Genomic DNA, 21,846 nt, shown 5'->3' with positions numbered 1-21,846 from the left:
GCAGCTTTCTGCACAGCACTCAGAAGCACCTGGCCTAAAAGCCCAAAGTTCAAATCCCCTCTGTGCTGGCAGGTCCCTTATACAGTTATTAATCCTACTGAAAAGTGAGTGGGAAGTTGTAGTGCCGTGTCACAAAATTAGGTTTTCCAGAAAATTCAGGATGGAGGAGATAGTAATTTCAGTGTGATGTAAAGTTGCTACTTAAAGTCTTCATTTTTGGAAATGGAAAATTGGTAGATGAAAAGTTTGCCATAGCTTGTTCTCCCTTCCTCCTTTTTGTAAGTGCATTTGTCAACAAGGATTAATTAAGTTAATGGATTAAGATCAGGAGAGACTGTAACTGATTTGCTGATGCACAGATTGAAGGAGAATGTTGCTTTTAATATATTTTTTTCCTGCATGACTCTAAAGGCTTGCACTTGTTCCCAATATTATTATTTCTTTTGTTCTTCCAAGCCTCTTGTGGGAATACAGTGTTGCAGAGAAGACACAGAAAGCTAATTTATTCCTGATGAAGTTACTTTGGTCTCCACAAGCCTGAAGTACCTTTTCTGCTTCTCTTCTGCTCTGGGGAAATTTATCTTTTAGTCAGAAAGTCTCTTTCCCCTGATGAATAAGAGCTTCATGATATTGGCAGACAGTGAGATTTCAGGTTGCAGTATTTGCAGTTCCTGCTTGTATTACCTGAAAGAAATTTTCATGGGAAGATCATAATTGTTCTTACCTGGTAGGAAATGAACATTTCTCATGGCAGGGTGCTGGAACTTGGTGATCTTTAAGGCCCCTTCCAACCCAAACCACTCGATGGTTTCTATATAAGATTTTCTGGACATAAGTGCTCCTTTCCTGCAATCAATCCGATTTCAGCCGCTCTGTCACCGTTTTTGAGCTTCCTGATAAACGCCACTCTTCGCTTATCACAGGTCCTGACACACTTGAGGATCACCTCACACATTGGCATTGGGCTGCTCATTGGATTGCTCTACCTGGGCATTGGCAATGAAGCCAAGAAAGTCCTCAGCAACTCGGGGTTCCTCTTTTTCTCCATGTTGTTCCTCATGTTTGCTGCGCTCATGCCGACCGTCCTCACCTGTGAGTACTGGCTGCTGTGTCACAGCACAGGGGAGGGGATGCTGGAGTGCTGGAATGTGTCTGGGTTTCTGGAGGACAGCGTCTGACTCGGGATTCTACCTCTAGGACAGGTGGGGGGATAGACCTTGCACCCACAGAAGCACTACTGTGCAAGCAGAAACAGCCTTGGCCAGGGGCACTTCTCCCTCCCCAGTTTTCCCAGTGTTTTTCAGCACAGACAGTTCAGTGGCACAGTCCTGGATTGGAATTTCTCCTTATCCCAGTGTGTCTCAGCCGTGCCCTGAGCTCGTGGTTGGACTTAGGAAGGATGGAATAATTTCTCTGGGGCTTCCAAGTTATGACTCCTGCATAAAATCAGCTTATTCATGTGGTGTCAGAAGCAAACTCCTGCAGACTGGACTGCTTCATACTTGCTCTGGGAGTGCCGTTACTTTGGATTCCCTGTTGGACCACAAAGAACAACCAAGTTCTTTAAGTTCTGACACCACTTTTAATTGAAAAATCCTCTTTAAGGGAGGTTCAGATCATCTGAGTAGACTGGCCCATAGTCTCAACAGTGAGCAGCTCTAGGGGCTGACCTTTTATAGTCCATTACAAATCACTGAAACTTTTGCTGCTCTGTGAAAGACCTGAGAGTTCCACCCTGGGACTGCAGCAGTGCAGGATTAGACATGGGTGAGTCTTGGTTTCACGTGTTTAACAGCAACATTCATGTCGTTTTTATGTGATGCAGCGTTGCACCCTGCCAGTCTGACTGAATAATCTGTGTTCTCTGCAGTTCCCCTTGAGATGGGAGTATTCCTCAGAGAGCATCTCAACTACTGGTACAGCCTGAAAGCCTATTACCTCGCCAAGACCATGGCTGATGTTCCTTTCCAGGTACATGCTCCACTCTTCCAGAAAACAGAACCATTTCAGTTCATGAATGACAAGCCCACTTGCCAAGAAGATTATTCCCATTGGAATAGTGGGGGAAATGTCCATAGGAATAGTGGGGAAGATGTCTGGTGAAGCTTCAGGGATGAATCAGAAGCACCCTGAGAATCCAGGACTTCACAAAAGCAACCTGACCCAAGGTTCTTTTATTAAACACGTGACCAGCTTTGCTTATTTGCAGGAGGGGAATTGTGAAGGGTTGGGAGTGGAACCTGTTTTCAGCTGCCCAAGCAGAAAGGCAGGTATCCTCCACCTGTCAGGCAATGGAAAGGCTGAGAGCTGTGGATTGATGGAACCCCCGCCACGTTTTTGTCTCTCTCAGAGCAGCAGTGAATGTCTGGCTGTCAGGGGCTCACTCCCAGTGCTTGTCCTTGCAGATCATGTTCCCTGTGGCTTACTGCAGCATCGTGTACTGGATGACCTCCCAGCCCTCCGACGCGCTCCGCTTCGTCCTCTTCGCAGCCCTGGGGACCATGACATCCCTGGTGGCTCAGTCACTGGGCCTGCTCATAGGTGCAGCCTCCACATCCCTCCAGGTACATGTCTTGGGCATCTGTGGCATTCACATTCTCTGAAAAAGTCCCTTCGCCCAGGATTTTTCTCCTGGGAACCCGAGAGGCCTCAGAGAAAAGGGAAAGAATTCTTATCTCATTTGCTTCTCCTGTGTTGTGCTCGTGTGGAATGTGTTTGGAGATTGTTCACCCAAAGGTAAACAATCTGATTGGGTTCTGCTGTGAGTTGTTTTGACTCATTGGCCAACTGGAGCCAAGCTGTGTCAGGACTCTGGAGAGAGTCAGGAGTTTTCATTATTATCTTTTTAGCATTCAGTAAGTATCCTTTCTGTCTTCTTTAGTATAGTTTAGTGTAGTATTCTTTAATATAATGTAGTATTATAAAGTAATAAATTAGCATTCTGAGAACATGGAGTCAGATGCATCATTCCTGCCTTTGTCGGGGCACCCCACAAATACAATAGGTGTCTGCTAAGGAAGGCAGGAGCCTCCTCTGACATGAAAAATGTAAACCCCCTCCCTCTGAATTATTCTAATTTTTAAATTAGGGGGCTCTCAGGCAAAGATATGGGAGCAGGAATAACAGTTCTTGAATAGGAAAACTAGAAATACAAATGCAATAGTAGAAACAAAAAAACCCAAAACCCTGACAGCATCAGAACAGGAGCTGAGCCCCTGTGTGTCAGGGCGGTGGCAGCAGTGCCATTCCATGGTGGCTCAGCCCTCCTGCAGTGCCAGCTGTGGTGCTGCTGGAGCAGGGATCCTGCACAAGGCTGGAGTTTTCCTCTGCAGCTCCAGGGCTGCTGGAGATGGGCCTGCTCTGCCTCTGGGAATGCAGGGCAGCAGAAAGCTGCTCCTCTGGGAATGCAGGGCAGGAGAAAGCTGCTCCTCTGGGAATGCAGGGGGCAAAGGCTGCTGTGCTGTTCCAGGCTCAGGTTGTATCCAGGTGGGAATGCTTGGCTCCTGCCCTGGGCAGAGCATCTCCCCATGGGATGGTGGAATTTTCTCAGCCCTGCAGGGACACTCAGTGGCCATGGACAGCAGAGATCTCCTGGAGGGAGGATTGGCTGTGGGAGAGCTAAAGAAAAAACTGCCCAAAGAACAGCAGAGAACTGCCCCAGCTCTGACAGATGGAAACAGAACACACACCCCCAACCACATCTTACAACCTAAGACAGTACTGATGGTGATTTGTGGTCTCACAGGAACTCTGCTGTGTCCTAACTCTGCTCCCTGTCACAGCTGCTGTGTCCCCAAGATGTTTGTTGAGAGGTGACAGGCAGAAAGCTTCTTGCTGTAGCAGAGTTCTTGGTGCTCCTCACTCACCCCAGAGCACAGACGTGCCCTGGATGTGAGGCTCTGAAGTTCCTGCCCCACCTCAAGGGGCTGTGCCTGCCCTTGCTTGGGTGGATTGTCACTTGCTGTTCATCCCAGACTGAGCAGGTCCTGGGAACTGCAGGACTGATGTGTTTCTGCATCACCACAAACTGGAAATTTTCCACAGTAGCTCAGGAGAAGGTTCTTCCATGCACGCCCAGAAAAGCTGTAGAAACAAAGGTAGGAAAAGGCTTGCCCAAACCCCAAATTTCTGGAAAGGGAGGGAGAGTGGCAGCTGTTGGCGTGGCTGGAAGCTGGCCATGTAACTCCTGGCAGGAGATGTGCTGAGGTGACCATTCCACAGCAGAACAGATGATTCTGACCTCAATATGCATTGATGCTGTCAAGATTTCTGCAGCAGAACACTTGATCCCTTGTCTGTCCACCCTGTGGAGACCAGCATAGCCTTACTGCATCATCCCTGCGCTTCTGCTCTTCCCCTCACAAGGAAAAAAAAATCATCAATTTTCTAGTATTTCAAACAGTGATAATTTGGGGGAGTAGAATTACTCCTAGGAGTAACAGAAGAGCAAGTTAATTTTTACTTTTTCTGACAAGAGACACTCTGCTCCTTCTCTTCACAGGTGGCAACTTTTGTGGGCCCAGTTACTGCCATCCCAGTCCTCCTGTTCTCTGGGTTTTTTGTCAGCTTTGATACCATCCCAACATACCTCCAGTGGATGTCCTACATTTCCTATGTCAGGTACTGCTGGGGAGGCCTTCACCCTCCCATCTGGAAGTGCTGTTTGTCTGCCTTTGCCTGCTTGCTTGCTTGCTTGGTTATTTTGGGTGCCAAAGGGACTGTTCACAGCATGTGCTTTTAGAGCGTAAACGTACTCATACATGTGATTAAACCACATTATCTCTCTGCATTTTAAGTTGTTGATGTTGTAAAATAAATAGGAACAGGTCACTGGCCACAAGTCTGTGTAAATCCCTTTGAATTCACTGGGATTGCACAGCATGAAAATCTTCCTGGATTTTGCAGTAGTGGATGTATGAAATAATAGGGACATCACCGACTCAGAAATTGATGCCAGCACCTCATTTTGGAAGAAAATGAATAATTCACTGCTGTATCCTAGATAGGTTTGTTGGATAAAGGCCTGTTTTTAAGTTTTGCAGTAGCACTGCCACAAGAGGCACAGGATTTGTGTCACCTCTAATTTAAGCTGCTGCTTTAAGATCCATAGGCACCTTGTAGTGCCTGTGCCTGTGTCTGACTCAGCTGTCTTAGGATGGGGCAATTCCCACCAGGAAACCTCTGGAGGGATAGTTTAGACCAGAGACTGAAGTGTTTTTAGCTGAAATTAGGAGAGGGGAATTTTCCCATTCCCCATTTCCCCACCCTGCCCAAACTGCACTATTACAGAGAAATCCCAGGCAAAGAAAAAAATCCTCTTTGCCAAGTGAGGTCCTACACAGATTCCTATCAAAGATAATGAGATTGCACCCCCTGAATTACCACTTAAAATTCAAGGTAAGGCCTTAACTCATTGCCTGGCTCATGTGGGGTCTCCTGAAGCCAGAGGGAGTTTTCATAGGCGTGAGATCCATGATGGTTTATCTCTTTGCAAAAGCAAATACTGGGAACATGATCAGTGAAACTGTAAATGTACGGAGGGAAGGAGAAGGGACATTCCAGACTGATGCTGGTTTTAACATTTTTCTGACTTCAAGCCATAATTGCATCCCAGTTTCTTGTTAAAAAAAAAGGCAAAATAACGACGTCACTTTTAAATGGGGAATTTGTGAATATGAGCTGAAATTATGCTGCTTTCTGATTCAACATTTTTCTTTCGGAGCACTTGCTCTGTGCACTAACTGGAAGCATTAAAGGCAAACCTCCTGCCTTTGCTCCCTCTTACATAAAATGCCCGTGACATGTGATGTGCCTGATTGCAGCAGGGATAGAACTTGCCCCAAGACAGATGTGTCAGAGCACCGTCGAACCCCTCAGCATTTGAGCTGAGCTCTCACAGGGTTTGTGTTGCCCTTCTAACCAGATCACCAGCATTTCCCTTGTAATCCCTCCTCCTTCTTTCCAGGTACGGGTTCGAAGGCGTCATCCTCTCCATCTACGGGCTGGATCGGGAAGATCTGCATTGTGACAAAGATGACACCTGCCACTTTCAAAAATCAGAGGCCATCCTGAAAGAACTGGACGTAGAAAATGCCAAACTTTACCTGGACTTCATCGTCCTTGGGATTTTCTTCTTCTCCCTGCGCCTGATCGCCTATTTTGTCCTCAGATACAAAATCCGAGCGGAGAGGTAAAGGAAAAGCAGCTGAACCAAGGCAGCAGGAGAACTTTAGACATGCAATAGAGGGCACTTGACATTGTCTCACTGTGGCAGGCTGGTCCCCCGTGGGGACAGCCAGATGCTGTCCTGACCGAGCCCATGGAGAGCCACAATGGGATAGTGGACATTCAGTGTTAAACCAATCAGTCCAGTTGGGTTGGGTCATGTTTTCATTACACTTTCTAGCTTTAACTAGGAAGAAGAACTAGAAGGGAATTTTACACCGCAGAATATCAATACCGAGGCAGGGTAACTGTTAACAAGAAACCTGGCTGCAGGAGCTTTCCTTATGAAAACCAATTCTGGGATAAGGTCACCAGGATCCCAGTCCTGGCGGCCAGAATTGTGTAATGTCATCTCTAGCTGACAAGGTAGTGAGATGCAAATGAGGAATGCAAAGAAAATAGGATTCTCTCATCTTTTTAAATTTCATCTTTGCAGTTTTCTATGTATTATTTTGCAATTCTTTTCCACAGAATTACCCCTTCTGGCTAAAAGTCTGTAAATGTATTAATAGGGTAAAGATATCTTTTTAATATGGATACTTTTTTAAAAGAAACCTAAGGTGATTCGAGTAATTATTTTTGTTTCTGTCTGAATTTAGAATTCTGGTGCTTTACTTGTCGAGCTGGTCTCATATCTGAAAACTGTAATGATAGGAGGAAAAGGCAGGTTCTGAATCTGCACTAAACCTGTGTTCCCATTTGGAAGCAGCACTGGATAGCACATGCAGTTAGACATGGCCAAGCTGTCACTGAATGGTTGAAACAAATATTCTTTTGCAGTGTCTTTAAATCCTTAGTATTTGTGATATTTTGGGATACTGGCTCTGTTCATTATCTGTTTGATCTACCTCCTGCAACTGAAAAAAAAAATCAAAGCACTCCAAGGCTTATTTTTAATTGAATTGTGAAAGCAGGATCTGTCCCTAAAGTGATTGTTAAAGGAGTGCAAGAGCTGTCCACAGATCAAAGCTTGGGCTGCTGTGTTCAAACACCTGTGACTGCCTCATCCAGAGGCGTTCATTGTATCTGCAACACCCTCTGTGTGGGACCCTCCCAAAAATACACAAATGACTTCGTAACGCTGCAGGTCTAATTATGCCAGGCAGTTTTGTTCTCATCCCTAAGTCTACATGCACAACATGAGAATTAATTGATCTGAGCACCAATGAAACTGTTGTTTTGGGTATCTCGCCTCTGTAAATGTGCCAGGGGCAATCCTGGTTCCAAGCTGACGTGAGTTTTCTCACCGATTTTCATGGGTTTGGATTTTCAACCCGAAATGAATCCACCATCCTCACGCTGGACACCTTGGTGAGCTTTGGTGCAAAGTGCAGGGCCTTCTGCCATGACTGTGAATTTATCTGGGTGCCCCAGACCCCTGAGTGAGGCCTGAATGTTCTGTAAATGCGTTATTCCCATCAGGATGCTGGAATCTTGCAGGCTGGAGGCAGCTCAATGCCAGCAAACCCTTCAGGAGCCCAGCAGCTCACGGCAGCAGGGTAGATGAGAGAGACCTGCTGCATCTTCTGTCCCCCAGCAGTCAAAAATCCACAAACTTTTCCAAGACTCTGTGGCTGTGTCTATCCTAGTGAAATAAATAGCGCCAGGCCCAGCTCTGTTAGTCCTCAAACAGCTGGGGCTAACAGGAATGGCCCCTGCACTGACTTTTGCACAGCCCAAACACTGTCTGCAAAAGCTCTGGCTGTGCTGGGCTGCAGCTCTGCCGTTTAGCAGGGAAGAAAATTGTTTCCCAGTTTTCCTGGCCCGTGCCCAGTCTCTGTTTGAGTTACCAATGCAGACACAGACTGCGTGTATCTGTTAAACTCAGGACATCTGAACTAAGCCTGGGGTCTGGAAGGCTTTAAATCAAGCCCCATATTTTAGGAAGGCTAGCTGAACTTTCCCTGAAAATAAGGTGAAAGCAAAATCAATCTTTACTGTAGAAGAGAAACCAAATTCCTTGCACAGCCTCTTTGCATAATTTTTGTTGCTGTTTTTTTTCTCAAAAAGCTTTTGTACAGCTCTGCAGCTTTTCCAGGCATAATCACGAGCAGGTACAAACCTATATGGCTGTCAGATTTGAGAAATCAAGAATTTGAGCTATTCTAAATTAATACTCATAGCTGTGAACAGTTTTTAAACAAGGCACAAGCTGAAATCCCTTTAGCACAATGTGCCTTGATTATTTCACGACTCTCGACGTATTGTGAGTATTCCAGGCAGTTCAAACACTTTTTGCAAGCAGACAAAGGACTGCACATTTGCCAAATTCCTCTTGGGTTGCAGACTTTAGGTCCGAGCTGAGGTCAAAGAGTGTGACATCCCTGGCACTGAGTACCTTCAGGGTTGATGTTTTGTCTTTACCAACACCACTCACCAAATGCAGCCTGGCAATCCCCTGCAGTGCTCCAGATGAGGTGACTCTGCTGGCATTCCCACACTGGTGTCTTGCAGGATGCTGTTCTCTCCAATCTAGGGCAGTTTAGCTGTGTGAATTCCTTGGATGCTCTCTTGTTATCTGTGCCCGTTCCTCTGGTTTTAGACTGTCTCATTTTATGTTTTTAGCCTCCAGCATGTCCTCCTGTACTGTAACTTTGAATTGTGTTATGCTAGCCAAAAATCTGGTCCTCCACGGGTGTTTCTGAAAAAATTCCTGCTCTGGGAATATTTTTTGTCACTCCTATTTTTGTTAGATATGCTTTTTCCAGCCTTCTGCTGGCAGCATTTAGCTGGAAGTTACTATTCTTAGGAATGCTTTCAGACTGTAGTATCCCAGTAAAGAATTCTCAGGAGACTCAGTCATACACATAGATGAGATAATAATTTTTTCTCTCCCTGGCTCACAAATTAACTAATGATCTCTCTTTTGTCACTGCTGTGGGACAGAAGCATTTTAAAATCCATCCAAATTATGTCTTCACCTACTGCAAAGATTTGCAATGTAGTCTCAGGTTGGCTTCTTTTTCTCTTTACGTGGAGATAAATTCTAACAGGATGGTACAAAACACATTGCCAGGTTAATGGGCTGAGCATGCAGGTGCTGTTGTGTTGAGCAGCACTTTGTGAAGCTCTGGAGGCTTCACTTGGAGGAATAACAAGGCCAGCAAGGGTCTGAAGGCTTCAAATCCTCAATTTTCAAATCCTCAGTTTTATAGCCATATATAAAGAGCCATAAACTCTCTGAAATCAATGCCACTATTACCATTGGAACCAGTCACAGCCTGGCTAGAAGTTATGTAAGAGGCTCAAGGCTTCTAAAGGTCACTTGAAAACTGAATGTCTGATTTTTGTTGGGATTGTAGGAAGACTTTAGTGTCCTGTTGGCCCCCTTGTTCTATTTTGACTAGTTTTGAGATGCTGCTTTGGTTACTGTGTGCATTAGTTAATATTTTAGGTCCTTCACACTTCTTTTGTTGTTTTTCTTCGTGGAAACTTGCATATGATCTGAAAAACCCTGAAGGTTTTAAAAAATAGCTCGAAGCATTATTATTTACATATAAATAAGATTTGGCAAGCAGATTCTACCCTTAAGAAATGGAGAAGGTTCCATTGTTACGGGTCAAAGGGAGTGGAAGGAGAGCGGTGCTGAAACCCTCTTTCAGCTCTTAAAATTTGGAGCACCAAGTACCTATTTTAATTAAAAGAGAGGAATCTGTGCACATGTGACAGGGAGAGCTGGTTATGTAAGTGGCAGATAATGAACTTGAGTCCAAGAGCTGGATGTCTCAGGTGATTGACAGTCCTGTCCACACTTCTGTGTCAAACTCTGTGCTCTCAGCAGAAAGGAATGTTTTAGTGAGCACTTGTTGCTGTGAGGAAGTGGGGTGCATGCTGGCCTGTGCCACCCCAGTGATCCTCACAGAGCAGATCCTGCCTGAGCTATTTTCAGGGTACTGGGTGGATTTTGGGGTTCTAAGAACTGGGGAAGGCCAGCAAAGGAGATACCCTGGTGGGAGTCTGTTACAGGCCACGCAGCCAGGATGGAGAGGCAGGTGAAATGTTCCATGGGGAGCCTTGTGGCCAATGCCCCTTTTCCTGTGGGAGACTTTAACCTGCCAAGTGTCTGCTGGAAATACGGCACAGCAGAGAGGAAACAGTCCTGGGGTGTGTGGGAGGTGGTTCCTGACACAGCTGGTGAGGGCAGCAGGCAGTGGTGATGCCCCACTGGCCCTGTTGGTGAGCAGAGAAGGGCTGGTGGGTGATGGGGAGCCTGGAGATCCTCTTGGGCACAGTGAACACGAAGTGAGAGGGTTTGGTTCTTGGGGAGGTGGAGGGGTGGCAGCAGAACTTCTGGAGGGCAGACTGTGCTTGAGGGCTGGACTGGCACAGTCCCTTGGGAGGCAGCCCTGAAGGGCTGAGAAGTCCAGAAGAAGGGGATGCTGAAGAAGGAAATCCTGAAGGCACAGCAGGAGCAGGCCATCCGTGCCCACGAGCCAAAGGACAAGCCAGAGGGGCAGAAGGACTGGCCTGGCTGAGCAGAGAGCTTTGGCTGGAACTCAGGGAACAAAACAGGGTGTGTGACCTTTGGAAGAAAGGGCAGGCAGCCCAGCAGGACCACAGGGACACTGTGAGGTTATTCAAGGAGAGATTAGAAGGGCCAAAGCCCAACTAGAACTTAATCTGGCTACTGCTGCAAAAGACAATTAAAAATATTTCTGTAAATACAGCACTAAGGAGAGTCTCCATCCTTCCTTGGATGCCATCCTTTATTTCCTACCCTAGGGTACAACTGCTCAGGAATTTCTGTGTGCACATCCATTTATAATGTACGATCATGTGAAAAGCTGCTGGGAGCTTGAAGTAGGCAGAAAATGACACCGTGTCATGTCCTGTGTGACAGCTTGTGACAGGCTGATCACTGCAGTGCCACGCAGCACTGGTGAGTGCATTAATTGAGTGCTGAGTGCCACTGGAGTTAATTAGGAGCTCTGCCATCTGTGAGCAGGGGCAGTGGCATTTTCAGGGCTCAGGCTCCTGCTGCCCTCCTCTTGAATTCCTGTTCCCATCATACACAAAGGGGTTGTTGTGGTGTATCCCACTGAGTGATTTTTTTTGTCAGCCCACACAGCGCTCTTCACATTACATGTCTGAAAGTTTCAGGTTGAGCCTGCAAACATAGCAAGTTTCATTTTAATTCTGTTTAATGCTTTCTTTCTGTTTCTGTACATATTTCACATAGAGCTTCTGGAGGAGTAATTGTACTGTAGAGCACAAAATTCAGCTTCAGTCTTTTTGTTATTTTGAAATCTTACGAAGAATGATCATTTTATGCAGTTGTCAGCTGTAGAACCTTTCTTTAAGAGATTTAGATTTCTGTTGAGACCTGTAGAACACAGGGTGACCAGCCAGGATGTGTCTCCTGTGGCACAAAACATGGCTGTGGCTCAGCCTGCACTCTCTGCACTGGTTGTGCCTTCAGGACACATCCAGCTTTTGCTGGTTCTTTTTTTTTTATTTTCCCCCTGGGGGCTCCCATGCAGCTCAGCCCATGCCTATCCATTGCTTGTGTCCCTTTTTTTCTGGATATTCATGGCTGCTGTCCACGTGGGGTGTGAAAATGAGCTGCTGGGAAGAGTGCAGGCTGGGTAAAGGTGGAGGGATGACTTTTGAGGCTTCTTTGAGCCACCAAAACCCCAATGTGCTGGATCTCTGGGTGTGCTTTACTCAAAAAAAAAAAAAAAAAAAATCAAAAATGTCTTTTTCAGCAGATTGCAAGGCAACATGGAAGCTTCTGCTTTTAAAGGTTGATGGGGTTTTCTACTTCAGTGGCATCTGTGATGTCTCTTTTTCTGACCCCGTTGTAGCTTATTTTAGTGGCCCATTTAGGGTAATCATTATACAAATTCCTTTCTGTTACTTCCAGAAACAAGCTTTCCTGGCCTCAGTGATAATTATACCAACCTTTCCAAATGTGAATTAGTTGTTGAACAATTAAAAAAAAAAAAAAATATGGAAAAAAATTCTCTTAAATTATGGCAAAAGGAAATTAAATTTGAGACAATTACACTGATATATCTTAAAAGAGGAAGACAGCAAGTCCTGCAGTGGGGCCAAGCCTTTACCTGTGTCAGTAAAGATTTATCAAATACCTTTTCTGAGTCAGTTGACCTTATTGTGAGGTTCTGCCCTTGAACCTCTTACTGAATTATTTAACATTTGGTTCCTTTGTTTCTCAAAGCAAGAGTCAATGCAAGGTATGATTTTAAATCAGCGTGCTGAAGTGTGCATATTCTGAATATCTAATATGTCATTGTTGTCTCTTGTTTCTGTAATGCATTTGCATTACTATGAATCAATTTTATTCTGCTTCTCTAGAGACTATTGCTGCCTGCACGCTGTGATATATTTGCACTGTTGTAGATATATATATATACATATATTGTAATTATATTATACAAACCATGTCTTTTTCAGGTTGCTTGTTACCTTTGTAGTTTATGCTTCCTGGTACAGTGGACCTGAGTAAAAATGTGGGATGTGGGGCATTCTGATGATATATTACAGTAATAGAGAAATCTTTGTATATTTCTGTATACTTAATACCTGTAAGAAGAGATTTGTATGTGCATTATTTTCCAGACTTAGGGCTTTGTTTTCTGAGACTAGAGAACATTTATGATAATGTAACACACACAAACACACACAAAAAAAAATCAAATAAAGTGTTATTATTTTCAGACAGATGCCTTTGTTCCTGTTCTCACTCTGAGGGAAGTGGAAGATGTGTTGGTGGTGATACACTTTCACTGCCTGCTCCTTGATCCTGGCAGCCAGCAAGGACATGGAATTACCTGCTTGCTGTTGTGGTGGTTTCAGGTAACCCCCAATAGAGGTGGGTTACAGAAGTATCCAGTGAAAATCCATGAACTGCTGTCACGCTGGGGGTTGGAACTCGATGATATTTAAGGTTCCTTCCAACCCAAACAAGGCTTTTGACACCCCCGAATCAGGGGGTGCATCTCTGAGAAGCCCTACCCGACTGAAGGACTTCCCGAACCAGTGGAATTAATTACCTTTGTATTTTCATCCAATGTTGATGAATTTTTCTTCCACAGACTTATCTGTTCAACTTGTCCTTGCTACCTGCAAGAGGCAGATGTTCCCTGTGCTGCTTCATTACAAGAAGCAGGAAGGGATCGTTCCCCGTTTGCCTTCTGCTTGGCACTCTGGAATGGGTGGGTTTCTTCCTCCCTTCTTCCCAGATGAACAAAACCTCTGTTTTATCCTGCCAGCCCCACCTGTCCATTTCCCAAGAAGCAGGAAGGGATCGTTCCCCGTTTGCCTTCTGCTTGGCTCTCTGGAATGGGTGGGTTTCTTCCTCCCTTCTTCCCAGATGAACAAAAACTCTGTTTTATCCCGCCAGCCCCACCTGTCCATTTCCCATTTCAGCAAACACCCTTGTCCCTCATTCTGCCACAGCACCTGTGTGACGCTCTGCAGCCCTCAGGGCATTTCTGGCACCAGGAAAGTCTTCAGCTTTTTTTGGAGGCGTTTGCAGTCAAATCCACTGTTCACATGGCTACAGGTTTGTTCTTTGCTGCTAGCACCCACCTGCTCTGAGCTCCTTGTCTGTCCTGGTTTTCTCCCCTGTCAGTTCTCCCTGACAGCCAAACACAGCTTTTCTGATTACTTCAAAATGAGCGATTTCCCAGACCTTTCCCCAGGTGACGACTGCTTTAAAAGCCAGCAGAACATCTTCACTCACTGAAGCACCATTGCAATCAATCTGCGATGTCAAACAAGCCTTTATTAGAAGCTGGAGCTTTGGTGGCACTCAGCTGCCATGGCTGCAGTTCAGGACTCTTGGGTATTTAGGATTTTCAACGTCATTCACTGCGTAAGGGCCCCATCAGCACAAAGCCTTTGTGCCACAAATTGACAAAAAACGGCTTCCTGTACCACCCTTGCTGATGAAAATCACAATGCTGACCTAATTTTTGCCCCTTCAGAAAAACATTCAGAGCTTTGTTTACTTATTTAGCACTGGCTGCGTGGTGTGCAGAGGTGCACCTCCAAAGGGTGAGTCTTTATTCAAGGCTTTTTCTCTCTGAGGCTGTAAATGAGGCCCATGGACGCTGACTCAGGTGAGGGGAGCCCTCAGGAGATGAAGGTCCCTCCCTACATCTCTGCAGGTCCTCTGGGGTGCACTCTTGTTTTGGGATCTTGCTTTGCTCTGCCTTGGCTCTGCCTGGCACCTTCAAACCCTCAGCAGCTGCAGCTTCCACTCTGTTTCTGCCAGTTTTATTTTCTCACCAAAAAATTAGCTTTTAGAATTCTAGGCAGGTTTTTCAGGTTCCTTTGTGTGGGTGCTGATAACAGTCTACCTAGAGAGACCTCGAGCGCTTCCCAAATGTAAAATTGCCAGAACTGACATCATCCCCTCGGACTCAGTGATGATGGCATATCCTTGGGTGATGATTATTGGTGCTGTGAGCAGCTAACTCTGATTTATAACCCCAGCCCAGTGGTGGCTTAGCTCTTGGGAATTCGTGGTTCATGAGCAGGGTTCATGGTTTTTGCAGGTGGCATCGTGCCCGGGGATGATGCTGGGGGCACTTGGTGTGCTCAGCCTGGAGAAGAGGAGGATGAGGGGAGACCTCACTGCAGCTACAGCTTCTTGTGAGGGGCAGAGGAGGGGCAGGCACTGATCTCTGCTCTGTGGTGACACTGACAGGACCCGAGGGAATGGCCTGAAGTTGTGTCAGGGAAGGTTTAGGTCGGATATTAGGAAAAGTTCTTCCCCCTGAGGGTGGCTGGGCACTGAACAGGCTCCCCGGGTTCTGGCCACAGCAGCAGCTTGGCAGAACTCAAGGAATGTTTGAACACTCTCAGGCCCAGGGATTCTTGGGGCTGTGCAGGGCCAGGAGTTGGATTATATTTTTGTGGGTCCCTCCCAGCTCAGCATTTTCTGTCATTCCTTGAAACACCTCCAAAGACCTTCAGCACACTGCTCAGCTTCTGGCTCATGTTACAACAAGTAATATTGGGTACTATGGGCAACATGGATATGGACCATATTCAAATCCTGTTATTGAGTCTGTTAGACATGGTTTGTGAATGACTGATTTTTTTAGCTGCCTGGATAAATTTACTCACTATTAAAGTGTGCAGGGGTAAATCAAACCTCCAAGGGGCCATGGTGGAGAGGAAGATTTGTACAGTGGGGGCAGTGAAAGGCTGCAACAGGCTGCTCAGAGAAGTGAAAAACCCCTGGAAATGTTCAAGGACAGACTGGATGGGGCTAGGAGCAGCACGATCCAGTTGAAGATGTCCTTGCTCAGTGCAAGGGGGTTGGATTAGATGATCTTTTAAGGTCCCTCCAAATAAACCATCCTATGGCTCTGTGATCCTGTGTGTCCATCTTTTCCTCTCTCCTTGCAGCACAGCCCTGTACAGCAGGATTCACATTCTCTGAACCTGAGAGAAGCAGTGAGGGAAGCAGAGAAGAGAATCACCAAATCCCTTCAGGCAAACAATCTTCCATAATACACTCCACTTGTGCACAAACACAGGAGCAGCAAAAGAGATAAGAATTGTTTTGCTCATTCCCTTCTCTGCTTCTCTCAGGTTCAGAGAATGTGACTCCCACACTGTACAACTGCTCTCCCCTGCAGAGCCCTGAGCACAGTTTGCTGCTGCAGCACTCTCAGGGTCCCCATTTTATTCCCAACACAGCTCTCAGAGCTCTTTATTGAGCTCTCCCTCAGCTGAAGCAGGGAAGCACTCGAGCTGCTGGCTGGGTGTAAAACAACCCCAGGAGAAAGCAGGAAAGCAGCCACACTCAACACCAGGAGCTTCTCCTGTGTCTGGTGAGACACAGCAGCTCCATTTCAGGTTTAGGCCAGGGCTGGGAGGGCCCCTGTGCTGCTTTTAGTGCTGCAGAGACATTTCCTGAGCGTGACCCCTGGGACCCGCCTGTGGTGAGCAGCAGGGACAGGGAGGTGAGAGAGCAGGAGCTGTTTGAGCCAGACCAGCTACCAAAGGCACCCTTCCCTATGTCTCAAGGGGAAACAAAAGCCCAAACCCCACAGCTAAATCCATATAAAGGCAAACTCTGAACATTTCCAGCATCCAGAAGCACGGGTGGCCGGTGTGATGCCAGCTGACAAATTCAAGCAGTCACTCGCAAGTGTGAAGAGTAACCAACACAAAAAGCTGAGTGCTGTGCTCCTCTTGGAAACCCTGGTGCCTGCTCCCTCATCAGCAGGTTGCTGGCATGCCAGATTTCCTGGGAAATGGAGAAATAGCTTTTAAGTAGAGACAGCAAAAAAAAAAACCAAACAAAAAACCCTCACAAGTTGTGTTGTACTTGTTTTATTACAGTGAAAACCCGTGCAGTGCTAGCCTACAGAGAGAATAAAAGCTACCAGTAACTTTTCATCAGAAAGGATGAAATCCCAGTCCCAGATAAGGAACAGCCTAGAAATCATGGCTGTTGCAAAATATAAAGTCTGAGCTGGGACCTCCGTCTGTCGTTCCGTTGGAGTAGATCCAAAGATCGCAAAGTTCTCGAGGGAAGGTTCTCCTTTAACAAGCTGGGGAGGTAAAGAGGAGAAGCAGATTAAGGGGCATGTTTTCTCCATAAACCACACCAGATGCTAGGAAGAGTTTTGCCTCAATGTAGGACATCCAAAAGGCAATTTTTTAGTCATCTCAACCAACCCCCCCATACATAGATTTGTTTGCTAAATATGATCCAGACCAGTAAAATCAAATTAAGGTGAGCTGTATGTAGTACAGAACACAGTGTGGCTGAGGCTACTGGTTATTAAATATGCTGAAAGGCCAATTCTAACTAAAACAAAGTTAGCTGGGGATCAGAAATTGATGTAAGTTTCAGTCCACCTCTCCAAAACAAAGTCTTTTATCTCTCATGATAAGGTGGATGTGAGTCAGGTGAGAATAGGGTGACTGCACCCCTATTCTGGGATTAACTGGGGTCTTAAACTCACAATGCCCACAAATCCCTGGCTCAGATGCATCAGCAGCACCCCATTCTCTGTACAAGAAGCTGGTTTTTTAGGGTTTAGCCACCTTTTTGTGCTCACACCCTTAGGATTCTCTAGCTGGCACAGCACACCAAGCCTGGGCAGAGCAGGGACACTGCCACTCTCTGTACAAGAAGCTGGTTTTTTAGGGTTTAGCCACCTTTTTGTGCTCACACCCTTAGGATTCTCTAGCTGGCACAGCACACCAGGCCTGGGCAGAGCAGGGACACTGCCAGGAGCACCCATGGGGACACGGGGACATCTCCTGTGGGACCTTACCTTCCTCCACGACGCGGTGGTAGAAGCACCAGGGGACCCCAGCGGGGTGTGCCCTGAAGCAGCAGCCCTTCCTTATGCACTCCCTGGGCTTGATGCCAGGGTAGCCACAGTTTATCCTGCTGTAGGGATCGTTGGGACACACTTTCTTCACTGTGTAAAGCAAAAAAAACCAAAAAAAAACCAACAAAAAATAAAACAAAGGAAGGAAAGACAATGTGTTACTTCGTGCTCTGTCTGCCCAGTGCTGTAATTCAGAACAAAAGGCAGGACACAAAGATGAGGGCACTGGGCAGATGGGATGGCCACAATGACCTTCTCTGAAACAACTGCAGCCAGCAGATTCACCCAAATCCCCACCCAGCCTCCTAGGCAAATTAAATCCCAAAGGGTGATGGATTGCTGCTGTGCCCCAGGGATAAGAGGAGGCAAAATTCACCCCTGGAAGTGTCTGGCAGCCTCCCATCCTGAATGCAGCAACGGGGTGAAAAGTCCTGTGTCTCCTGCAGTGGTTACACACACACTGGCCTCAGAGCAGGTATGCCCATGACCTGCCCCCATGCTGAGCCCAGAGCAGCCTGGCTCACACAGGGAAAGGACCACCCAGCCCTCTCTGCGTGCCAGCTTAAGCTACAGAAAGGATATAAGTGTTTTAGGAGGAAATCACAGCTCTCTTCCAGGCACTTAAAGCTAAAATCCCAAGTAAAGAGATTATACCACCCAGCTTGAGTACTTCAGTTTTCCTCTCATGGAGCAGTTCTGCTCAGAAAAGCAGTTCCATGAGAATGCCACCCTCAGTTGCTGCTGCTTTTGTTTTGAGGTTTACAAGAATTGCAAGCAGTGCTCAAAAGCAAAACTGTTTTTTTTTTTTTCCTAATTCTGATCCCTGTTGTCTAATTCCATTTTATATCAGGTTCTTCTGTTGGGTAACATTGCCTTTGCACCCTCATTTCCTTCCATGTCCCCTGTGCAGCTGCTGAGACTGCCCTGAAGTTCTCCTAAGAAGGAGTAGTGCTGTCAGCCCAGCAAATGTAGCTTACACTGAGTTAATTAACACAGCTAATTACACTCCATTACTTAACACAGTTATGTAAAATATACAGCTAATCCTGGAAAGACCAGGAGAGCAGCTGTTATCCTCTCTGAGAAAATAATGGTAAAAAATAGAAGCAGGATGCTGATAGGTGTCAAACAAATAACCACACAGCAAACCCACTCAAAGAAGTGCTGAGTACCCCTTGCTCTAGCCATGGACAAGACCACAATGACCCTGAAATGTCTCTAATTAATCAGCACAGGCTGTTTGACGACTAGAAGCCTGGAGGAAGAGGAAATACATTGTGTGAAGAGGATGAGGCAGGAGTCTGACGGGTAAGCAAGGCTCAACTTTGCATTTTACTGCCACTGCTCTCCTAACAGAGCTTTGTGCCCACTTTTCTTGCCTAAGGAGAAAAGCAGAACTGCTCCCTGGTTGCACACGTTTCTGGGTAATCAAACACGAGGTAAATCAGTGCTTCTGGCAGAGACATTACCTTTCTTTGGTTTGGGATTGTAGCACCAGGGCACGCTGGGGACTGAGGCGTTGAAGCAGCACCCAATTTTCTTGCACTCTGCTGCTGAGATCCCTGGGTAGCCACAGTTTGTCCTCTCCCTGGGAACCACTTTACACTGGCATTTCGCTGTTCAGGACAGAAGGAGCAAGTTACAGGTGTCAGTTTGCTCTGTTGTCATGGAGGGGTGTTTATCAAATGCTCGGTGCTTTCCATCTTTTCAGTCCCCTGCTAAGACCACGACCTGAGTGGTTTAAAAGTTGCTTTTAAATCACTATCAAGTTTGGTCAGGGCTGTACATCACATTTGGAGGGTCTGCAGTCTCCCTTGCAGCCAAGCAAGTGGGGTTTGTGGGCTTCAAATCGACCACACCAAATGGGAAATCCCAAGAATTTCAAATATTAGGGTATTAAATCTTTGCTGCTTTGCCCATCCCATGTGAAGAGGAAAAAGACTTAAGGGTCCAGTGGATATTCAAACGGGTGTAAAGATACAAAATCTTTGCAAGATTATAAAATATAGGATGATGTGCAAATAGCTGCAGCTATGCTTTTAAAAAACATTTTAAGTCATTTGCACAGTCAGCCACAACCAAGAAATTCCAGAGCTGTCCTCCAGCTGTCATTGAGTGACTTGCTTTCCACTGCTGGAGCTGTCTAAATGACTTGCCTTTAATGAGGAGGCAGATGGACTCCTTTAAAACTGCATTCACGTGGCAAAGCAGCATGAACCAAATGTCAGAAGAAAATTGAGGCAAAGCTGGCTCCTGCTCCAGCCCTGGTCCTGTCCTAGCGCCCACCTCTGCCTTTGCAGTGGCCTCCTGGTTATTCCAACAACGCAGGAGTCCAGCTGCAGTCTTCCCTTGCTATTGATCTCTCTGATGAAAATCAAAAGGCAGGCTCCACTCTGGGGACAAGCAGCAGCACAGAAAGCCATTTGCTGTCTGGTCTGCCCAAGCTGACAGGCTCTGGCTGCCCTCGGTGGGACGAGGGTCCCACACGTACCTGGAAGGCAGCAGCACATGGAGGTACTTACTTGGAGGTGCAACTCCCTCCGCCAGGGTGCTGAGGGCTATGACGAGGGTGATGGAGAGTGCACAGACCACCTTGAGATCCATGGCCCTTGCAAGAGGAGAGGTGCTGCCTCCCCTGGAAGCCGCGGGTTTTATGCGCTCCTCGTGTTTGCCCAGCCAGGTCTGATAACATTGTTCCCTCTGAAGCTTCACCCAGAAGGTTGGGTTTTCTTTTGTTTGCTTAGGAAGTGTTGCCATGCATATTTTGATATCCCAGAGATAAATTTCTGGGCTCCCATGAGCTATTGATCACATAACTATTACGTGCCGATAGATCCATATCTATTACGTGATCCCACAATCAAATGGATGCTGCTGGGTGCCTCTGGGAGCCAGAGGCTCTGGCTCTGTGTGCCAGAATTCATTGTGCTCTGATTTCGTTGCCTTTAGAGTATTTTAGACCTCTAGGCAGTTTTATTTTCCAGTCGCTACTGAAAAACATGTACATTTATTTTCTACTCACTGTATCTTTTCTGCCTCGGTATTTCCCTGGCCTTAAGGTTTTGGTTATGCTTATTCTGAAACAGGTGAGGGAGGAGGGCTGGAGCTGTGATGCCTCCAAGCTTCAGGAGAGCACTGAGCACCTGAAAAAAATACATAAACACAGAATCTGGAAGGTGTGGCTGAGAAATACTGAGCACATAAGGCCACTGTTGGTTTCCAGACAAGGGGATTTAGGAAAAGAAGGTAAGAGCAGGGAAAAAAGCAAACCCCAAAAGCCCCAGAGGTCCAATACAGACACAAGAGAAGAAATAAGAGTTTCTGCATGATCTCAGCCTGCTCCTCAGGTCCTCCAGGCATCAGTCCTGAGTGTCCCAGCTTTATTTTGGAGTTGCTGCCCTGTGCAAGGTCCTGTTCCAGAGGTGCCAAAAGAGGGACTGTCCCCAGCCCCTCTGCCTGATCCCCAAAGCAGAGCAGCACTTCCCAACCCATCCAACGCCTCCTGCATGCGTTTTACCAAAACCAAACTTCTGAAGCACCGTGTTTGACCTAATAATTTCCTGATTGCTTTTCTCCTGGTTTCAAAGGTGGCCTCCCAGGCAGCTGTATGTTTTATTGGCACAACAGGCCTTGGGACTTGGACTGCTGAAGGCTTTTATCTTCCGTTTGGACAATTTCCTACCATTTACTGTAACAGCTCTTAACTTCTAGCTACTTGTCAGCTGTTAAAGACGATCAGAGCGGTGCCAGGGAGGGGGGATAAGCAGTGGGATGGTGGAACCATCTCCCCACAGGAGGCACCTGCAGAGCAGGCAGGGCAGGCTGCAGCCCCTTGGGTGCTCTGCAGCATCACTTTTCCTATGGGGAAACCACCAGGTGACCCTTGCTGTTCATCACCAAAATAAAGAGATTCAGTGCACTTTTTGCATCTTTGACAGAATTGTGTCCCCTTGCTTTTGAATATTAGACATGAATTTGGTTTGTGCATCTTCCCATTGCAAAGCTCAAAGTGTGAGCTTTCAGCTTCTGTGGTTGTGTTTTGGAGGACGTTTATTTGTTGAAATGTTTTTCCAACAAAGTGGGAGGGATTTTGTCCTACAAGGGGAAAAAAATAATAGGGTTCTTTTTCCTAAAGTTGAACTTAATCAATACTTTATGAACTCTATTTATATCCATCCCTATTTAAGATGTGGGAGGCATTTCTCACTGACAGTCACAACTGATAAATCAGATATTTTGTGTATCCTCCGTGTCACAAGCAGAAGAGGGAGATGGAGCAGGAGAGGCAGGAGAG

The 21,846-nt window shown here is 46.4% G+C and overlaps 2 protein-coding genes across 3 annotated transcripts in view; one reads left to right on the top strand and one right to left on the bottom strand.

Moving 5' to 3' along the window:
* ABCG1 (ATP binding cassette subfamily G member 1) overlaps positions 1-12,158 on the top strand; it is a 55,401-nt gene extending 43,243 nt beyond the window's left edge. Inside the window, exons 11-15 of one of the 2 annotated variants that reach the window (XM_038137380.1) lie at positions 924-1,092; positions 1,871-1,971; positions 2,406-2,564; positions 4,502-4,620; positions 5,966-12,158. In XM_038137380.1, the coding sequence (XP_037993308.1) occupies positions 924-1,092; positions 1,871-1,971; positions 2,406-2,564; positions 4,502-4,620; positions 5,966-6,194 (777 nt within the window). In that variant the 3' untranslated portion in view covers positions 6,195-12,158. The remainder of the gene's footprint in view (positions 1-923; positions 1,093-1,870; positions 1,972-2,405; positions 2,565-4,501; positions 4,621-5,965) is intronic. The other variant, XM_038137390.1, reaches the window with a different exon arrangement.
* Positions 12,159-16,555: 4,397 nt separating this feature from the next.
* Positions 16,556-20,156, bottom strand: LOC119706361 (trefoil factor 1-like). The gene is made up of 4 exons (XM_038149946.1): positions 20,075-20,156; positions 19,022-19,168; positions 17,493-17,642; positions 16,556-16,760 (listed from the first exon to the last, which is right to left on the bottom strand). Exons 1-4 carry the CDS (start codon positions 20,154-20,156, stop codon positions 16,753-16,755), a joined length of 387 nt encoding a protein of 128 aa, XP_038005874.1. The 3' UTR covers positions 16,556-16,752.
* Positions 20,157-21,846: the final 1,690 nt, after the last annotated feature.

The sequence above is a fragment of the Motacilla alba genome, chromosome 1 (assembly GCF_015832195.1).
Source record: "Motacilla alba alba isolate MOTALB_02 chromosome 1, Motacilla_alba_V1.0_pri, whole genome shotgun sequence".
NCBI classification, from domain to species: domain Eukaryota; kingdom Metazoa; phylum Chordata; class Aves; order Passeriformes; family Motacillidae; genus Motacilla; species Motacilla alba.
The sequence above is the reverse complement of the archived record's forward strand: the minus strand, read 5'-3'. Positions and strand labels throughout refer to the sequence as shown.

What these genes read in the sequence shown, in the direction of transcription:
- LOC119706361 (XM_038149946.1), bottom strand. Translation starts at nt 20,156, where the DNA reads ATGGATCTCAAGGTGGTCTGTGCACTCTCCATCACCCTCGTCATAGCC. An exon ending in GGAGGGAGTTGCACCTCCAA is followed by an intron (nt 19,169 to 20,074) that starts GTAAGTACCTCC and finishes TGTCCTGAACAG; the next exon opens with CGAAATGCCAGTGTAAAGTG. An exon ending in CAATCCCAAACCAAAGAAAG is followed by an intron (nt 17,643 to 19,021) that starts GTAATGTCTCTG and finishes TGCTTTACACAG; the next exon opens with TGAAGAAAGTGTGTCCCAAC.